Raw genomic sequence first — 21,595 nt, 5'->3', positions numbered from 1 at the left:
GAAGTGAGGAATTGCGAGAGCTTTAAGTGGAGCTTCGCTAGGTTCGATTCCCGCTCCAGTGGCGCAAAGATGACTGGTTCCCTCGAGCGAGGTGATGCGTTCGATGTTGCGCTTACTCGCCTTTCGAGCCCGTTTGACTACATCTTTGAAAGGTTGATCCTCATCGGACAACTCGGGAGCGGAGTGGTTGCTTGAAGAGGCGCCTCTCTTGGCATTGACCACAGTGTGGCTGCTCTCAGGAGAGCCAGGTTCGGAGCTGTTCGCCTCTTCAGTAGATGAACACATGACTTCAAGGCAAGGGGCCCGCCGGGGAGCGGATAGCTCGCACGAGTCCAATGCACAGCGTTGGCTTGCAATATAGAGGATACCCGAAATAATCCCCTGACAATAACTATTAATAATTCGCAGGAATCAGGAGCAACAAAATCGTACACTCTTAAAAATGAACTTCATCGTATAGCACGCTCCTAGCCAACCATTATCTCGAATGATATCGTTATCTGGCCTGATTTGTTGAAAACGGGGGGCGTACGCCTTTTCTGTGACAATTATGAACAGCATAAGTGTCACAGAAATGGCGTACGCCTCCCGTTTTCAACAAATCAGGGCAGATAGCGATATCATTCAAGATGATGGTTGGCTAGGAGCGTGCTATGCGGTGAAGTTCATTTTTAAGTGTGTACGTCCGGCTTCGTCGTCGTCTCTCCACAAAAGGACGCCCTTCCACTCCCTTATCAACCAGTGAACTGCATGTTCTTGAGCTCACTTCGCAATGGGGAGTGCTGAAGAAAAAATGGAAAGCATCTGATATCGAGATACTATGTGATTAACTGTGTTTCTTCCGTGCGATCATAACAGGGAAAGGGCGCATATCAGTCAGATAAGCAGGGTGGGAACTGGCGTAGCTCACGCTGTTACTTTTGCTCCAGCACTCCCCGTTGCGAAGTAAGCTCAGGAACACGTAATTCGTTGTTGGATAAAGGTGTGGTAGAGCGTCCTTTTGCGCTTCGCCACGACCAGCCGCGACAAAAATATGCAAACCGAAACCAATTAATTGCTGACAAAAAAAAAAAATGACGCGCTTCGGTGGCAGATTTTTCTCTGTAAGGTGTCCACTGAAGGTCCCAAAGGGGGTAGTACCCATTTTAATGCACCCTGCTTTAAAAGTTATGTTTTCCACGAAACTCATTTGAATTTGTATTTAAATAATGAGCGCTTCCCACTCATACACACGGTGCGCAGCCTCTAGGTGGCATCTGACAGATACTTGTAAAAAGAAAGTTCTTCTATTAGTGCACCCGTTCGAGAATTATTTAGCCCGGGGATTTAACTGAGACACCCGGTATATTTACACACAGGTATCATTAGCTTGTAGTGTTGTCTTCGGAACATCCTGCTGAAACGTGCCCCTATATACGGCCGTCGAATATTTGAAGACGTTAAGAAGACATGTTTTTAACTTCACAGTGAGCAGTATAGTCAAGTTTGGAGCATTCAAGTTGCCTAAGGTTGACAACACAACACTGCCAATTTCTAAGCCTTCACTGAGAAATTGAAACTGTTGGCAACATCTATAGTTTCAATGGCAAGCTTTCGGGTGGAATTTGCAGTTGAAGAGATGGAAAAAGAAAGAAAAATGGCCACCCATTGGAATATACAGGGTGTTCACTTTTATTCGTTACAGATTATTTTATTAACAAAACTATGAAAGCTGCACAGATGTCCATTTTGCAAGTTGGTTATGTGACCAGGTGGACCGGGTGGCCTTGTCAGAAAACGCATGTAACTACTGGACGACTAATAACTTTACTGGACAAATTTTCACAAGAATTATGTAATGAACAAAAATAACACCCTCTATAGAAAACAAGCACGAAAGAGCGAATGGAGGAACGAACAACAATATAATGTAAACGACACGTTGCAAACTATAAAAATAGGAAAAACGGCAATGCAGGGAGAATGGGGAGGAGAGATCCTATAGGTAATGAAATCGGGTTTCAATTGTTTAAATCTACTATAAAGCAGCAAGCAAGCTGTTAATATTGGCAGCGGCATTCGAAAGCTTATGCCGAAAGAAACCAACATTGCAAATTTCATGTGGGACAAAAAGCTATAAATATTTTTTTTTAATTACGACTAAAATTGCGGTGAAAAGACGCCGGGCGACGCCTGGTAGGAAGCAATCGCCTATTCGTCGAGCAGTGAGTGTCAGTGTGAGCAGAGAAAGTGTTGCATGACCCCAACCCTCTATCAGCTAAGTCATAGGCTAAGTAGCCGGCTTCATGAACTTCCTTTGAAAAATGTGTTCAAACCAGATAGTTACTGACACATATTCTCTCACAATGGAAGAACTTCGGTACATCGTGGAAGTGAGAAACAAACCGTCAGCAGAATCACCATGAGAATCATGTATGCAAAAATGTCCCACGTCCGGCAAGCCGTCGCGGTGATGGTAGCCCTCTACAGATGTCGCTGTACGCTCCCATTGTTATTGGCATGTTTATGTTCGCCGCCCTACATGGCAGGAACTGCGGAGCTCATGTCGGGTCTCGCTGGTTGCCGGTAATATTAAATCTGAATAATCTTCTTCCTTAAGATTATATAGAAAACTAGGAGGTGCACCTGAATGAAATTTCTGGTGTTTGTATACCGAGTACCCAGGCTGTCAAATCAACGAGCAGTATAAAATTGCATGCCTGCTTCTTTACAGTACCTTTAAATGCATAAACAGGAGCATGGAAAGCACTTGGAACATATATTTTTTACCGCTTGAGATGAACATACTACCTTCAAAAACTGCAACACAAAATACTTCCTTTGGGGAGTGCGGAGGAAATTCCCGGAAGAAACTAGTTTAGAAGATGCGCTCGGCGGCAGCCCAAGCCGCTTCTCGCATGTGTGTCAGGTAGCCGAGCACCTTTCATTGGCTGCCAGAAGCGTCCGCAGCCCGCCATCATCGTCTGCTAGCTTCGGAATCGTGGCGACTTCCCAACTGTTCTGCGTTAGACGCTGCTGCTATTTATTTGCGTTTGGCGTTGACTTGTGTCTTTATGATTTGTCGCATACGTTCCGCATGAAACAAGTCTGCGAGCAGTGTGAAAGGTGTGCCTTGGACTTTAGGTGTTGCCGAGACGGCTGTGAAGTTGGGGTGGAGCGTACGCGGTTGTGCTGCAAGTTCCGATTACGCTTAGGTGTCGTGACTTAGTGAACAGTACTGTACCTGTGCGTTCACTATGTGTAACTGGAATTTCAACGTAAGATCTATAACCACACACTGAATCGAACGGACGATGCCATGCGCGGTTCCGGGCTGCGTAAACCAAGGAAGTAGAGCCACAAACTGAAGGTGCCTCATGCACAGGACATTTAACAACGAACCAGCAAGAAGCACATGACTCAAACTAATTGACCGGCCAGATATTTCTCCTGGCGTTGGATCAAACTTTGTCACCTCCATCCACATAAGCCTTGCGGGCTCGTTAGGGGTGAAATTCGACGCTGTCTTGAAACGTGACGCTATAATCGCTGAATCTACTAGGCACAAGTTAGCCCAGCAAACAGCCGAGAAACAACAACGCTTCCTGCTCGGTCAGCTTGGTAGCGCCGCGACGCCGAACAAACCGGAAAAAAGAAAGAGAAATGACGACTAACGTAAGTAATGCGACGGAAATGCGTTAGCATTCAGCCGACCCACCCACTACCACTATCCACCCCTAACTATCACTAACTGTTCTTAACTACAGAGCCACAACAACGGCGTGAGCCTTCTTCCAGGCCGGCGGCGTATTTTGAAACGCTGCTTCCGCTCTTCCTCTGTGTTAATCGCCCGCTTTCGGCGCCGAGCAGCGACATCCTCGTTGATCCTCGGTTTCGACAGCTCGTCGCCTTCGCTCGGAATCGGTCTTGTTTTGGCGCGTACTTGACCCGGCACTCGTACTCGGTTCACACTCCTTTGCGTACTTAAATGCAGCCCATACTCGCCTTGCACGCCCGCAAATAGACCTTTTGAGAAAAGCCAGCGCCATTTGCGGCTTGCGAGGTATCATGGGAAGTTGGAGCGCCAGTTTCCTGTTTGCTGCTGCCGGCGCATGCGAAGACGCTATGGAGGACAGAACAAAGACGTCTAGATGCGACGAGATCAGCTACGGAACTGATCGTGATTTTAATTCGGCCGCGAGCCTTGGGCTCACTTCCTCTTTCTCTCCACAATAGCCCCCCCCCCCCCCCCCCCTTAGAAGGGACGGAGTCGCGCGTAGTCTTCAAATGTGAAACTGGAGGCTGAGACGTTGGCTGCGGTAAAGTCAGGTTTGAGTCGCTCGATAGATACGGTGTCTGGTCTCCCGTTGAAGTCGATGGTGAAGTGCTTGGGCCCGTGCTTCAGGACGGTGTAAGGGCCCGAATATGGAGGTTGGAGAGACTTGCGGACCGCATCCGTGCGAACGAAAACTTTCGAAGCAGAGCGCAGGTGCGGGGACACGAAAGTTGTTCTGGGTTGCTGAGCACGTGTTGGAGTCGGCCGCATCCTGGAGAACTGCTCACGGAGGCGGGACAAGTACACCGAAGGGTCGACTGGAGCCGGCGATGGGCTGTCGAAAAACTGGGCCGGAAGGCGATGAGTCGTACCGTAAGCGAGCTCAGCAGCTGCGCACCCGAGGTCTTCTTTCCAAGCGGACCGGATCCCGAGAAGGATGAGGGGAAGGGAGTCGTGCCACCGGGATGGGTCTTCTCGTGCCATGATCGCTGCTTTGAGGTGCCGATGGAAACGTTCTACAGGCCCGTTAGCTGCCGGGTGATACACGGTCGTACGGCAGCGGTTGGTACCCAGGAACTTCGTCAAGGCCGCTAAAAGGCGAGATTCGAACTGTTTTCCGCTGTCGGTTATTATTTGGGAAGGGGTACCAAAACGGGCGATCCATGTTGAGAGAAAAGTGCGGGCAACAGTTTCGGCGGTAATGTCCTGCATCGGGGCGGCCTCAGGCCAGCGCGTGTTACTGTCGATGCATGTCAAAAGGTAACGGTGGTTGTTCGAAGGAGCAAGCGACCCGACTATATCGATATGGACCTGGTCGAAACGCGTAGTTCGCAATGGGTATGTGGATAAGGGGGGGGGGGGGGGACAGTGTGTCTGCGCACCTTGGCTCACTGACAAGACGCGCAGGACCTTGTCCACACGCGAATGTCAGTGTTCATGGACGGCCAGACGTAACGGGCGCTCACGAGGCGCTGCGTAGCCTTGATACCCGGATGGGAAAGCCCGTGGAGGGCTGCGAAGATTGGGCGCCGGAGGCTCCTAGGAACGAATGGTCGCTCCAAACCCGTAGATGTATCACAGAAAATAAGCTCCGAAATTACGTGATAGCGTACTGGTTGTAGGGTGAGGGAAGAACGACCAGAGAGAAGGTGCTTCAGCTCCTGATCGTCGTGCTGACGTTGTGCGATCTCTACGAGCCTAATTGGGTTGTGGTGAATGGAGGATATGCGGCTAAGGGTATCGGCGGGGATGTTGTCAGCGCCCTTGACATGCTCGAACGTTGCGTTGAACTCTGCCAAGAAAGCGAGCTGACGGATTTCTCGAGGGGAGTAGCGGCTACTGCCGGATTGATAGGCCAGTGGCTTGTGATCTGTGTAAACGATGAATTGCTTGTCTTCCAAGAAATATCGGCCGCGAGCCTTGAGCTCACTTCCTCTTTCTCGACACAACGCTATGCAGATTGCAGACGCTCTGGTTGCATGTCTCTGTGAAAGTGACCGTTCGATTGCGTTTTGTTTTAGAATGTGCTGAATGTAACGACGCGAAAGAGGTAGTGATTGTCCTCAAGAGCAGGCCATGCGCTCTCTGTATGCGTTCAACACTCAAAGTAGGTCAACAGCACGCGACATTCATTGCTCACATAGCAAAAGCGTCGCTAAACGTCCCACGTGGTCTCGCAGGAAAAAGCAGACGACAGAGCAGTGTCTCTCAAACACCCCAAGACGCCTTCCGCCGCTCACTTGGAGACGCGGGCGCTTTTCTCGGAAGGTCTATTCAGACTCGCCCGCGTATCTGGCGCTCCGCCAAGGCCGCTTGCGGTCCGTGACCTACTTTCCTTTACTCTCAACTCTCAGTGCCCTCCTCCTTTCTGGCGCGGCGCACTACCCTCTCCATTTTCGAGTATTTTCGAGTATTTTACAAGCATGCCCATGCGATTGATGAGGGCGAGTTTTTGTCACAGGTGCTTGATGTGTTCCATGAGCACGGTGGTGGTCTTAGCTTTACATATGAGCTCCCAAAAGATAACGTCCTACAGTACCTTGAACTGAAGCTGGAAAGCACTATCCATCACGTTTGTTGGACCTGTTTCCCCAGATCAGTAAAGCAACTGCTTCCATATGATTCATCCCACTCGAAAGTGGTCAAAAGGGCTACCGGAACGGCCGCAATTAGATCAGCACTCCAGCGTTCATGTAACCACACAGTTAGAGCAGCCTTAGAGGGTCAGTACCTACGGTTAGTTGACGCGGGGTATCCTGATCATATCATCACGAGCATTGCTGAGAGACTGATGGCTTCGGTACTGTCAAAACGGGATACGGTGCGGCAAAGGCCACCTGGTAGACCGGTGATTTTGCCATATGTCCATCGACTATCCCACAATATCAAGAAGGTAGCCAATAGGTACCAGGTCCCTACGGTCCTTTCGGCTTCTCACAATGTAGGTGGCCTCTGTGGCATGGTCAAAAAAGTTGAACGGGGGGATATGTGTGATATTGCTCATTCCCAGCAATTCGTGCCCCTTTCTTCTGGTGTTACATACAAAATTCCTCTCTCGTGTAATAGAGTTTACATTGGCCAGACGGCCAGGTGCCTAAATACTAGACCACGTCAGCACTCCTGCAGCCTCAAAAGTGTGCCTTCGGGCAATCTGGCATACCATTGCGATAGATGTGGTTGTGTTCCGGATTTTCGGGGCACCACTGTCCTAGGGAGGGCCAAACCTCAAATTACCCGGGAGATAATAGAAGCGCATCACATACTTTCGGCGGGGGAAGGCAAGTATGTCAGTCAACCATCTCTAACACTTTCTGATAAAGAACTTTTGACCCTTATAACTCGGCACGTGTCGCCTACCGATTGTGTTTTAAAAGCATTCTTTTCCTGCAATACATATTAGTTGCGAGTGACGCTTGTGTTTGTGTGCTTCCTTCTGTCTGTGTCTTCCGCGTCCCAACAGACTTCGCGCGTTCCGCTATTGGGCAAGTCACATGACCTTAGAGACTGGCAGCCCAGACAAGCAACATTTTCGAAAGGCGAGATTCAAAGCTCTGTCGCGCACCAGGGTTGTGCCAGAGCTTTGAATCTCTGCTAGCTTTAAGGACACGTGTGCGTTGACGGTTGCTATGACGTGTCACCAGTACCAGAATGCATTGTCTTCGCCCAGCACGCTTGCGTATAAGGAGCAATGCATTGGAGGGCACCCCTGTGGTCCCCACAGCTCTTGCAGAATCTGTATCAAAATGTGTATCACTGCGCACGGAGAAATCTTGGGCTTTCCATTGCTCAGACACCCCAGACGTGTTCCGATTGGTCGTCGGAATTGAAAACAGCACTCCGTTTTCCTGTGGATGCCGGTGTAGTGAAAGCGCAGCGTCGTCTTGCCGTGGGAGCACGTTGAAAACTGTTTACCGGCAAAGCCAGAGAGAAAGAAAGCGCACGTGCTGTGTGCTTCCTCTGTGGTATTGCTTTCCTCCTTTCTGGCTTGTGCTGACTGCTAAAGCGCTGGGTGTGAGTGTGACTGGAAAGCGGTGTATATCCGCAGCGCCATTTGCCGTCGTTAGCCGGATGTTTTTTTCCGTACGCAAGCATGTGTGGCCTACACTCTGACAAATCCCTGAATTCTGGCTCGAGGAACATGTTCGAGCGCCGTCAGATTTGCAGTACGGTGACAAGAAAATAGGATTCATGAATAAAATACATGATTGGCCTAGTTTGTACGGAATCATAGCTGGTTTTTCTTCGTGAACTGTGCGGTCGTGTCTTCGGTTCTGAGCGGATGTATGACTAGCTTTTGTTGTAGGTTTTCGAAATAAAATTTCAGTTGGGAGTCAGCGCTCGTCCTCGTCGGTTCTGTGTCCTCGTGTTGTTTGTGCGCTGATTACAGTTAGGATTCGTGAAGCAGAACCATTCTCCGTTCAAAAGGAAAGGACATGCTCATCACGAGACCGTGCCCAAGCATGTTACACTTGTTCGTTATTGGCAATAAACTGTGTCTGTACGCGCACTTTGCAAGGTTTAAGCCACCACCGTAAGCTAAGCAGAAAGAAATAAAGTGGACAGGCGGGGGAGCTGCCGACGTCTGATTGAAAAATGATCGCAAAATTGGAAGTCCAGCGGTTCACTGAAGGCAGATGGAAGTAAAATACTCAAGGACGGGAGCAGTAGATATTTCGAACAGAGAGTGTCTTGCGCGGCATAGAAGAAGAGTCTCAGTTCGAAACATGGGCGACTCCCGCTCGGAGCATTTTGCTTGCGTCTGATGAGTAAGGTGAAAGGCGTAGTACATGTCTGACTTGAGTGACACTGGAAGGATTGACCATTCCGCCAAAGACTTTAGTGGCCTTCATACCGGACCTGCATAAATGAAAAAAGAATGGCAGATGTACATCAGTTACCCGTCAGACCTGGGGCCCTATTCCCGTCAAAGTAATCGACCTCGATTACTTTGTGTCTCTCCTGTCATTGCTCGTTACGTGATGAAGGCGCGAAGAACTGAGGTGAATACCACGCGCTCTCAACCAATATTCGAGCACTTGATCATGCACTCTTCATGTTCTATCAACTTTATCTCGAAGATTGCAGGATCAAGAGCTCGACTACCTGCTGAAGGCCCGTAACATAGGGCATTTCTGTTCTTCATTGGCGTTTCCTTCTTTGTGTCCCGTCAACCACCAATGCACTGGACCATATACAGTGACTCAAAAACCGCCCTCCAAGCTCTGCTGTGCACCATGGGCTCGAGCTCCCTCGCTCCACTGGTGGCTGACGTCCTCAGGGAGTATTCGTATCACACAAACACATAACATCACCTTGCAGTGGATCCCAGGTCATTGTGGTGTCCCTGGGAATGAAACCTCCGACCTACTTGCGAGACGGGCTCATGTGGCACGTGGCGTACCGACGCACCCTACGTATTTCACCCAAGCGGACGCGAAGCAAGCAATTGGTACCCTTACGAGACGTCTGTGCTGTGAACACTGGTGAAGACTTGTCCGTTCTACGTCGTTCCTGTGCAAGGTAGACACAGATCTCCGTTTTTATATGCCGTCAGCGCTTCCTCGACCCATCACGTCGCTCATCTACAGACTTCGCCTCAACGTGCCATACAATGGACGACTTTTGTTTAAGCTAGGCATGGTCCTGTCCCCCAACTGCGGTCTGCGTGATGTAGTTGAGGACGTGGATCATATACTCCAAGACTGTCCGAGGTACAGTTCACACCGTTATACCCTTGTGTCATCGCTGACCCGCCCAGATAATCGGCCACACTCCACCTCGGCCCGCAAATCAGCTCATACCTGCCATGTGCGTCCTTGTGCAATTTCTCGTCTCGACGGACCTCTTCGACATTTTGTGACGCTCTTTGTTTTTTGTGCATTGAGATTTCGCACGTGGGCTCTCCTATACACTGTTGCTTTTTGTGCTAAGTTTTGTGGTGATGTTTTCATTCATTCCGTTTCAAAGTGTATGCGCTATCCGCTACGCAGATTGCAGCGATTTGTGTGCAGGGATTTGTGTAGTTGCCCTTTCTTTTATGAATAACGCGTCCCAAGTGGCTCGAGACTAACATCTCCATTTTTCTGTTACAGATCAATCAATCAATCTGTTTTTCACACCTTCTTCGCGTAACGACCAATGACAGGCAACACACAAGAAAGATAATTAAGGTCGAATACTTTGACTAGAATAGGGCCCCTGAAGGTACTGGAGTTCACAGCCAACGATCCACACAGGACGAATCTAAGAAAGCTGTCCATAGGGGAGAAGGGGATCTATTTATTTTGACAGGTAAAGTTAGCTAGAAAGGACGGCCATAGGCCAATTCATAAGGAATGTTACGAAAGGCATGTTTGTGTTAAACCGTCGAAAACGACAGTTGAGCCGAAGCGATATCAATGCCTGTTTTAAGGTGAGGTATCAGAAAGGGAATTATGGTGATGATAGCCTCCACAACGCAAGGGGCCGGCTGCTGCAAACCTTGTTGTTTGCTAACCTTGCTTCAAACACAATTATTCAAATGGACGGTCATTGTACTGCTGTACAGTTGTAATGTTGTACTGCTGTGTATAGACCTTCGACTTCGATATAGGTGGCTTCGGTACAGAATGTGTCTGTATCTGGATTGCACTTGTTCGATTTTTTTGTTTTTTTTCTGAAGCGCATGTTGAAGCTGGAGGGCTGGGCTCTAACTCCCTTTCTTAATGCGATAGCATTCTTGCGGCAGCGCCTCAGGAATTTCTGTGGTCTGCGCCGAAAACTGAAATCAGACGATGTCGCCACGAGAACAGTGGGCAAAGAAGCGTTTACTCAACGTGACTCCGTCCCTCCAGCTGCGACCATTGGAATGCTACGTAGCACGCTATGTGCGCTCTACATAACATCTTGAGCACGAGACTGCATAGGTGGGAGAGCGACGTCTTGCTTCATCGTGGCGTCGGACTGCCTACATGAACACAAGGATATTCCCAGGATTTTCATCTTCGGGGAGGGGGGTGGGTTGACCTCTATATCTGCTGGGCGATTCCACGCGAAATGATCCAGCGGGCCTGCTTGGCCCTCACAAAACTATCGCGAATTTTTACGAAAATTTTTTAGCAGTCCCTAATAGTGCAAAACGACACACCACGAAACATTTCTTCCCAAATCTCAATGTGGCGGGTTCTACACATGAGCAAAGTTCGCAGCGCTGGCGAAAACCGTGCCTGCGTGATCGGCAACTGCGGCTCATAGAAAGCACCTAGAAGTGCGCGGTTTTCTTTTGTGTATAGAGGAAACCATGCTTTACACAGCGTTCAAATCCCGGTTGTTGTGCATTAATTGGTGCTTGTATACAAAGGCCGAAAGTTTCGCAATTTTCCTCCTACTTTGCGATTTTTTTATTTTTTTTTGCGGAAAATCAAATCATTAAATTTTAATGAATATTTTTCTCTGACAAGGCCTCGTGGAATACTTCAACAGGAAAAATCGCAAGACACGTAATTCTTGTAGTCATTGCAAGAAAAAAAGAGGAAGTGTGCGATTTTTCCAGAATTCGCTACAATGGAGCGTAAAACACGTGTGAGAATTAATTAGATGCAGACGCATCGCTATTGTCGACTGGTGCCCTGTAGCCCGCGGCGCGAGATTCGCTCGCTTTGGCTGATCAGCATCCCTGGCGATCTGACCTATCGAATAAAGCTCTCACACACGCAATGAAGAGGTCGGAAGAGACGCCTGAAACCAACGCAGTTTTACAGAACGAGCCTTCCTCTACCACATGTTAAAAAATCTCGAAGGTGTTTTTTAGTACACGCGAGAAAATAATTTTTTTGTAGTAGAGGGTATTACGGCCACACTGACCCACGTTGCATGTATCCGGCGGGGTGCTATATTTGTTTCTTGGGCTCCCGTTTTAATTCTTCGTATTTCCGATTCTTTTTTCTTTTTTTTTCTGGTTGGTTTTCAATATGACAGCCACCCGGACCAAAGGAACATGGCTCCAGTTGAGCGCTGTGGAGTTCCAATTCACCAGTATGAATATTATAGGCGCGTAGATGCAGGTTCAGTTGATGAAAGTTTCCTTTAACTGTCACATTTAAATGCTGAACAATTCAGCAAAAATATTAACCACGAAAAGTCTAACAAATTATAACGCTAGAGGAAAAGACGAACGTGCAAAAAAGTCATTTACATGGTAGTACTGGAAACGACGGAATCTCGTGGTGGTGGTTCATCGTCCATGCTATCCTAGGTGCCAGAGAGGCGCTCACAGCTATATAAAGCCTTGTACCACTCGCGTATGGAAGCAGATATCCGCAAGAAACATCTGGGTTCGTATGAAATATGGACGCTTGTTGTGATCTGCGGATCGGACGTGAATGGCATCGGATCAGGAGCGGGTCAGACTCGGATAAACCGCGAGATTGCGCCATCAGTTTGCTTCACACTAGGATAGAGTACAAGGCGTACGAAAGCCGCTCGCGCATCTGAGAGAGATCTCTGGCTTTGACGTCTCGAGTCGAGGTGCGCGTTCGGCGCCGATCTTGCGTTTCACTTGCAATAATCTCTACTTATCCCGTTTGGTGCAAAATGTCTTGCTGTGCTTGGTGCCGTATAAGCTATCGTGGAAGCTAAATCTGTACTTGCTGTCGTGTATCTTTTGGTAGCATCATGGACGCTCAGGTCCTGTCCTCGCTACAAAAGCTATGCCGCTCCGGGGTGTTCACTGTCGGAACGAGAGAGAGGAAGTCGCCCGTGTGGATGAAGTTTGGTGACAGCTTTTCTTGTTGGCATTTCTTTTATTTTTTTGCTGTTTTGGGCTGACGGCAAGTAACGTTTATTTCCTGGAAAATTGGCCTGATATATCGAGCATAGAAACTGAACTATTGCTGCGTGCCATGGGAGACGCGAATTTTTCGGATAGGATGCGGATGTGAAAAAGCTCATCCGCGCAGGGCTTTAGATCACACGACAAAAAGTATTACTTAGACCTGCCCATCACCGGTAATCCCCAATCTCAGTTGCCGGCACCGTGCACACCGGATTGCAATACGCGTGTTGTGCTACAGAAGCAAAGGCTATGATAACCTTGCAGAAGCCTGTGCCACAGCATATTGCTTGCTCATTAAAACCCAACCAGGCCACAGAAAAATTGAAAATAAGTGGAATTAAAACGTGAGCCCAAGAAACAAATACAGCACCCCACTGGCCACATGGAACGTGGGTCGCTGTGGTCGTAATACCCTCTACTACACACACACACAAAAAAAATCTCCTGTATACGAGAAAACACCCTCGAGATTTTTTTAATATGTAGTAGCGGAAGGCTCGTTCTATAAAACTGCGTTGGTTTCAGGCGCCTTTTCCGACTTCTTCATTGCGTTTTTTATGCTCGATTGTAGCGAATGTTTGAAAAATAGCGTACTTCCTCTTTTTTTTTCCTGCAACGACTATGAAAGACACGTGTCTGGCGATTCATTGAAGTATTCATTGGGGCCTTTGCAGGAAAAAATATTCATTAAAATTTAATGGTTTGATTTTAAATTTAATGGTTTGATTTTAAATTTAATGGTTTAATTTTCCACAAAAAAATCGCGAAGTAGGAGGAAAATTGCGAAACTTCCGACCTTTGTATACGTGCACCGATTATAGCACGACAACCACGATTTGGATGCTCTGTAGAGCATAGTTTCCTCTATACGCAAAAGAAAACCGCACAGTTCTAGGTGCTTTCTGTGAGCCGTAGTTGCCGTTCACGCCAGGCACGGTTTTCGCTAGCGCTGCGAACTTTGCTCGTGTATAGCACCCGCAAAATTGATATTTGGGAAGAAATGTTTCGTGGTGTGTCGTTTTGCACTATTAGGGACTGCTAAAAAAATTTTCGTAAAAATTCGCGATAATTTTGTGAGGAACGAGCAGGTCCGCTGGAGACATTTCGCGTGGAATCGCCCTGCTGCTTTTGTGGCGTTTTTCGCCTTTCTCGCCCGTATTCTAGAGGCGTTGCAAGATTTTTGTGAGGGCAATAAGGGGTGCGCTTGGTGCTGGGAAAAATTCCTGCATGGTTGTTCTCGGGCTTCCCATATTGGTGGCAGTTGTCTACGCGTTGCAGTGAATCCAGTTAGACTAGTCGACATCCCCACAGGTCACATGAGAATTCTTCAGATCGTGAGAATCGATGGCTCTCAAATATACTTCGACGGCAAAAAGAAAAGAAAAGTGTGATTTGCGCGTCACTCACTTGCCTACCACGAGCAACGGCACGAAAAAAAAAGATATCCTCTAATGCGGGTCAGAGAATCTTAAATTTCTTCACGCCAAACTCCACAGCGCGTTATCCTCCTAAGCATTACATCATAACTCATTGCAGTTCTGCTCTTACATTTGACCCATATCTGCAAACCATAGCGCGCAATTTAAAATTATCCCTGCAATTCTCTTAGCAGTTGAACGAATACTGTCGCTTTACTGATCTTTGCATCAGCAGGGAAACCGATAACTTTTCTCTCTCTCTCTCTCTCTCTCTGTCTACTGTAATCTCAGATGTGCTCGACGAGCATGGTGCAACATTATTAAGTAATGAAATTAAATACGACGTCTGCTTTTACGGTAACATTGTACGCCGGCTGATTCACATTTGTCTGCTGTACGTACATGCCTGTCATGGCTACAACCACCACCCCCTACGACGGGAGAGCCTGTGTCTTCTTCTTTTGCATTACAAGTAGAGAGGGCGTCCCCTACTAACTGTTCGTTTCCTGAAAACTATTAAATACCTTATAAATTTAATTTCATCGACCACATTCGTTGCTTCAACACACGTGGCCTGTGGTGCTAATATATCACACCACCGGACACCAGCACCTCCGCCGTAGGTGCTGAGCCGAGTCCGAGGAGAAGTTCGTTCACCGTACAAGGTATGTCAATGTAGCATTCCGAGGCACTTGTTATTTGGCTAAGCTCATCACTGATTTTCGTACCTTGAGCAATTGCTTTTCGACACTGCAAAGAAAAAGTGGTACTAATTTCAGAAAAGTCTTACTCATTCAAGTCCACGACGCAGTGAGCGGCTGTGAGAACGACGTCAGCAGCAATGAGACTTCCTCCGCAAACGTAGTCAGGAAATGCAAACTCTATCTGGAAATAACCACTGAACATGAGCCAGAACTGAATCTTAACGAAGCTGAACCTGAAATGCCATGGGGAAGCACGGGCGACTTGAGCCATTTGCAGTAGAATTATACCATGAAACAAAAAGACATTAACTTGCAAGTACTATACTAAAGGAATATGGCGATTCAAATGTGAGTCGTGCGGTAAGTGTGTCCATTGCAGTGGGGCACGACGAAAAGTGATTTCTCTCTGTATAACCCTAGACTCCTGTGTTTTTTGTCTATCCTTTTCTGTCCGTGTCTCCCGGTTCCCATCGTTGAACTATGTACCAGCTAGCCTGCGCCCTTGCCCTTCTGTCGATTGACTCTAACGTTGTTGTGGGTGAGGCAATTCCGCAACTACGTACAATCATTCAACCAAACCCTCTCCCCGCTCTGTCGCAGCACTATCTAATAGATAGACATTGCACGGTTTTAACAGGAAAAATGTTGTTCTTCAGTTATCTATAATTCTCTTGGCCCTCTTTCACCCGGGACATGCTGTCCTACGCCCCCCACTAAGTAAGGTGCCCGGAGCGCCCCCCCCCCCTCCCCCCGCTTTAGTAAATGCTCTGCTGCTGAATATCAGCTAGAGGGCCGGGCTGTTCAAATTTCACGGGTGGTTTTCCTTCGTTACAAACGCCCTCTGCATCGTTTCCTATTTTCCACAATTGCTGGGTAGAAGGCTATTCGCTGAGAGATCGACCTATAGGGGGCGACACTATCACCTTTCTAGTGTGGATAACACGCGGGCCGATGTTCGGAGTAGGTGGTTCTTTTCCGTAATTCTTATGCAAATTCACCGGTAGATCACTTGTGCCGCGATGGTACGATACTGTTCTATTTCCCAATGCTCCACCTACTGCACTGAACTCTGAGTAAACGTGTAAAATCAGACGACGCGTCCACACTACGGTAGTTCTCCATCCTGCGCAGCGCGCCGACACCGTTCGATCTCGGAGCGAATTCCTTGGAAACTGTAGGGACGTTTTCCGCAAAACACTGCTTGTGTACGTGCGTGTCTATGAAAATCGCAACGCACAATGTCATCGCCTGGCAACAAGAAAATCATACCAAAAAGAAAATAAAAACATGCACTGTAAGGAGCAAAATGAGGAGTAGAGAGAGAGAGATACATGATGACGATGATATGGGGATAATGAGGAGTATTTGCAGCTTCTACTCTACATTTTAGTTCCTTGATCCCGAACTTTATTTCCCAGGAGGAGGGTGTCGAACCGAACCCGTACCGTTATTTCAACCGAACACGAACCGAAATTTTCATGACACTGTTGAACCCGAACCGGAATAGTACCGGCAAAAATAGCCGTAACCAGTTCCCAACGAAACGATTCGGACATAAACGAAGTAAGCATAAGAGTTCAAGTGCCTCTCAATTTCCGAACGAGAACACACTGGTCTCCATATCATAGCAGTCAAACGAGGACGAATAGTGAGCGTGCTATCAGCTTTTTTTTTAACACATTGAAGCGCAGTTGTCCATGTGAGCCCCGCGGCTAGCAGCCCAAGCACACACTGCGGTGTCTGCTCTTCAGTGAGGAGGCGCCACGCTGACGCTTGTCAAACGCTGGGTTTCCAAGAACACGATGCGACCGTTCTCTGCTAGCAACTGCTGTGTTTTGTGAAAGGTTATTGGCCTGCCATCTGCACTGAATGAAGCAGGAATGGAGTAGGACAGTTGTGTGGCTCTATAGCACAAATACGTGACTAAGCCAACGCCCAACATTTCCCTTTACACGTGAACAGTAAAAATTAAACAAGCCAGAAACATGAGAAGTGGAGAAGGAGCATAGAGAGAACGGTACCTGTATGAATGGTGGTTGTTTGAAAAATAAATGTAGTCCTGCTTACTGGTAGTGCAATTGTGTTGTGACATATTGCCTTTGTCTTGTAGATCCACTGGTACGCTGCCGTGAGCTCGGACACAGCAAGGCTAGCAGACTTATTTTCGGCATACTTCAGTACAGTTTCAGATCAATTCACACTACGAATGCAGCGTGCCGGCTGGCGAGCACCTACTGCAGTGCCGTACTCGTCCGCATGTGCCGGCTCAGTGCCAAGTGTATGTAAAATTCTGTCTATCTTATTTGGCTTCCTTCAAGTGTATCTTGCTGGCACTGTGCCTGTGAAAAACGCTATTTGGGAACAGACAGTAGCAGGACTACACCGTTTCATCAGCGTGGACGCTATTTGCAAGTGTTCATCCATTTCTACTTGCTGTCGCTAAATGGAGTACCTGGCCACTAAAAACGTCAATTCAGACAACAGCAGTAAGCTGTTAGACACGCATTTCCTAATAAAAGCACTTTAGGGGAAACGGAAGCGTTGAACCGGTTCACGAAACGGTTCGAGGCTGCGAACCGGTTTGCGAATCGGTCGATATTTGGCGCGGCCGAACCGGAACTGGAACAATGAATCTGAGCAATGCGAGCCCGGACCCGAACCCAGAACCGAACCTGTATTTTATGCGGTGCCACACCCTGCCCGGGGGTGGGGGGGGGGGAGGATATGTTTAATGCAAAGAAAAAAAAAGGAAAGGGAAAGGTTAGCCATGATGTATGTTTGCTGTTCCCAAAAGCTAACAAACGAACAAAAGGAGATAAAAGCAGCAGAGACACAAACTTATGGGAAAATACAGAAAAAAAACAGCTCCTTCACTAATCGTTGTGCAGAAAGTCATATAGGACGTATCAGAGAGTGCCCAGGAGTTTAGGTTCCCGAAGGAATCGTGTCAGCGCAGACGTCATTTCAGCATTCTGAGTAGGGCCAAGTAGGACCGCGAGGGTAAGGCCTCGGTAGCCTAGATGAGCAAGGCGGCGCCGGAGACTCGACCGGTGATCTTCGTACCGCTGGCAAGCAAGGAGTACCTATGGCACGTCAGCTTCTACGTGACACGTGGGGCAAAGAAGTGATGGATGCTGGCTCATCTTAAAGAGGAGGAGTGGAGCTCGTGCCACATTCAGCTGCAGCCGATGAAGCAACGATTGCTCGATGCGCGGGATGCGGCCAGGCACAGCATATGTCATTAGTGCGTCAATGGATTTAAGGAAGGCATTGGTTCGTATAGCTCCTTGCTGAGAGAACTGCGTCTGGTTGGCAATAAAGCGGCGAATTTTCAGCTGGCACATAGAGAGTGCAAGGGGAAGGACAGTGGGTTGATCAGTGTCGTGAGCTTGCCGAGCGAGAGAAAGTCCGACATGGCTCGGGATTCCATTGGAACACCACGCCTTGTCCCAGCAATACAAGTTCGGAGTGGAGGGCGATGATCGTGGTGTAGGTGAAGGTGTCACTGATGACTGCAGCAAAGTAAGAGGCCAGCGCCTCCAGAGCCACTTTACTGTCGGTGATGGTAGTCCAGGCCCTGGGCGCCAACGAGGAGACGTGTCTCGAAGCGACCAGTAGTGCGAACGCCTCGGCCTCGGCAGATTACATAAGAGGGAGCTTGAAGCGGTGCTCAATTCCATCATCTGGGATGCAAAAGGCAGCTGACGACCCAACTACAGAAACTGAAGCACCAATGTACACTTGGGTTCGATGCCGGTGGTGACTGTGGATGTGGTGAAAGGTCAGTTGGCAGGCCACAACTGTTCACACAGACTTCTTTTTCCTAAGACCCGGAATGGACGTTTGTACAGTGGGATAGTGAAGTGTTCACATGGGTGGCGCCCAGGAGGTCCGGGCCCAGGCTGAAGGGATGTTGCCTCGTAAATGAAGAATAGCTTGAGTGAATGGACATGCGGGATAACGTTGCACAATGTAGTAGACGTAATGGGCCGGATGGCGGGCAAGATAGCGTGTGTGCGCGTGTAAAGGGCAACCTCCATGGAGCGAATGTACAGCGAAAAAGCTGCGAACTTCGCTCAGCGTCGGACGCCCTGCGCGAGGCGACAAAAATGTGAGCGTCCGCCGCCGATCTGCCCATGCCAGATATTTTCGCCCAGCGTCCGCGATTCCGGAAGCGTCAACTGCAGATGAACCAATCAAAGTGCTCTTCCGCTACGAATCTACGCCAGATCGCCTGCACGTGGTCGTCTGCTCTCGTGAATCATCGTCGTCGTCCTCTTCTTGCAACTGGATGCTGTCGTCTGCTCGCTGTTTCGCCAATTTCATCGTTAGAACGTGAGACATTCTCTGCTAAGAAACACGTTTTCTTTTCGCAGTAGTGAATATGCTTTTCAGTACGTTACTGGGCGCATCTTTTCAGACATTTGCTGGATTTAGTTGCAAAATTTGTGACATTAAATGCACTTTTTCGAGCAATTGATTTCACTCAGCTTTCACCTTATACCCTGGCAACAGTGACATCACAGCATGACTTCCCGACGCCGTCCGCTGGTTTTTCGCTCCATGGAGCTGGTGCCGGCGAACAACTGGCGGCGGAACGCGCGTGGCAGTCTGCCGCGCGAACTTCGTTGCAAAAATTCGCTCCACGGAGGTTGCCCTTAATACGACGCTATCGCGAAGAATAAGCACCGCTAAGCTTCTGGTTTGAATATTGAGCAGCTCCCGATCGTGAGTGTTGGAGTTTCCAGAGAGGACAGGCAGGCTATAGCGCATAATGCCAAGCAACAGGGAGCAATGCACAGGATGGAGGTCAGCACAGGACGGGCCCCACGTGTATCCACAGAGGTGCCGGAGCACATTACTGTAGATGCGGGCGCTAGTAGAGAGAGGGTTGATCTGCTGCGACCATGTCAGTCCCGTATCAATGATTATGCCTAGGTACCGATAATGCGAGACGTAGTTCAGTCTAGAGCCAGCTAGCAGTAGGGGGTATGTGGTGAAGGAGCGGCGCGTGAATGTCATAGCTACTGTCTTAGCCGGCGAGAGAGACAACGCACGGTCAGCAAGATACGCCACAATAAGGTCTAAGGCATGCTGCAGACGACGCGATCACGGCGCGCTGCAGAGGCCCACATGCAAATGACATCAGCATAGATCGTAGCGCAGAAGCGAAGGGAGGTGTGCAAGGATGACGTTAAACAGGAGCGGGCTGAGGACGCTTCTCTGTGGAACTCCACGAAGCACAGAGTAGTTGGCACTGTCACCCTCTACTGTACGTACGAACAGAGACCAGTCAGAGAGGAAGACTTGCAACCAGGCAAGGGTACAGCCGCCCACATCAGCTTCTTGAAGCTATGCAACAGCGACATTATGGAGAACACTGTAATATGCTTTCGCCACATCGAGGACGAGAGCGGCCGTTAGGAGCCCATCAGACTTCGCTTGCTGGATACGAGAGACGAGATCGATGACATTGTCAATTGCAGACCGCGCTTGCCGGAAGCCAGACATGGCCTCAGGAAAGAATCGGGTGTTCTCAAAATACCAATTCAGTCGTGCGAGTATCATCTGTTCCATAATCTTCCCGACATAGCTGGTGAGGGCAATTGGGCGGAAGGCGCGCGGAGACTTGCATGGCTTGAGGAGCGGCACTATCATTGCATTCTTCCATTCTGATGGGAAAACACCATCTCGCCAGCAAACATTGTAGAGCCTGAGGAGGGCGTGTCGGCATGGAAGGGTAGATTTTGTATGTAATACAGTCATGCCCCGGAGAGGTGTGAGGGGGTGATTTTCTTAGGGCAGCCTCTAGCTCCATGAAGCAGAACATCCATGCCATGAACCCAGCCCATGCCATGAACATCCAGATGTTGCTTCTGCGAGGATTCCAGGACGACCGGGATGGCTGACTGGGGAGCTGACGATCCCTGTGACATCGAAGCTGTCGTTAGACGGGCACAGTATTGTTTGCAACGTCAATTTCCGAACGTGCTAGCGCGAGTGCTTGAAAAGGGCGCCGTTGAGCAACAGCTGCGGAGAGTGCCCTGAGTATGCTTCATATTCGGGAAAGTGGCGTCCGCGGGGCCAAACAGCTCGCAAAGCGCCGCCAACGGTTTCTTGCAAGGTTGGCCAGGTGTCTCTGTATGGCCTTCTGAATGTGTCGCGCTTCAGCGATGTGACACGGGAGACCAGAACGACGAGCTGTCCGTTCATGAGAAAATACTCCAAAAGCTGTCCGTTCAGCCCGACGACGAATAGCACGCAACCGTTCATACTCTGCATCAATAGCTGAGAAGGCGATAGGGACACGGTGCACCGTTGTGGAGCGAGTCATCGCATCTGTTACGACTTCAGCAAAGGAGGAAGAAATCGGATGCTCCAGCTGCTGGTCTCTGAAGGTCGACTCAAGGGTGCACCGATAGACGTTCCAGTGGAGCTCTTGATGCATCGTGTAAGTACGTGTAACTGGCGAGCGCTGCGCACCACGAATCAGCATAGCATCAGGGAGGTGATCGCTGCCAAGGAGTTCTACGCCAGCTTGCCACGAGAAGCGCCGCGCTATAGATGAAGACAATAAGGAGTGCCCAGGAGTAGAAATAGTCACTGAACTTCGCAAATGGTCTGGTCTGCAAATGGTTAAATGCTGGTCTACGTAAATATGTGCTCTTCGTGTAGTTGATGTAATAAGGCTATATAATGTAGCTAACTCAGCAATTTTCCACCCACACAGAGTATACGAAATCGTTAGCCGTTTTATTCTTGGGAAATTGTGCCCTGTGCATGTCGCAGATTTTATGTCCCTCGACATATCACGGTTGGCGTTTTAATTCGAAGTACTTTCATTCATGCACATAAATTATGTACCTAGTACAGTTAGAACTGAGCGTGAAATATAGTCACTACTCTG

At 48.8% G+C, this 21,595-nt stretch overlaps 1 protein-coding gene across 7 annotated transcripts in view; it reads right to left on the bottom strand.

Moving 5' to 3' along the window:
- LOC135385288 (chymotrypsinogen B-like) overlaps positions 1-21,595 on the bottom strand; it is a 48,013-nt gene that overhangs the window by 7,603 nt on the left and 18,815 nt on the right. For 5 of the 7 annotated variants that reach the window (XM_064614512.1, XM_064614511.1, XM_064614508.1 and 2 more), the window contains 2 exons: positions 14,775-14,865; positions 8,542-8,611 (listed from right to left, as the gene is read on the bottom strand). The exons of 1 other annotated variant lie outside the window; for it this stretch is intronic. In XM_064614512.1, the coding sequence (XP_064470582.1) occupies positions 8,542-8,611; positions 14,775-14,865 (161 nt within the window). Of the gene's footprint in view, positions 1-8,541; positions 8,612-14,774; positions 14,870-21,595 lie in introns of all 7 variants that reach the window. One more of the 7 variants, XM_064614507.1, reaches the window with a different exon arrangement.

This window comes from Ornithodoros turicata, chromosome 2 (genome assembly GCF_037126465.1).
Source record: "Ornithodoros turicata isolate Travis chromosome 2, ASM3712646v1, whole genome shotgun sequence".
NCBI classification, from domain to species: Eukaryota; Metazoa; Arthropoda; class Arachnida; order Ixodida; family Argasidae; genus Ornithodoros; species Ornithodoros turicata.
Note: the sequence above shows the minus strand (reverse complement) of the source record. Positions and strands in the feature narration are given on the sequence as shown.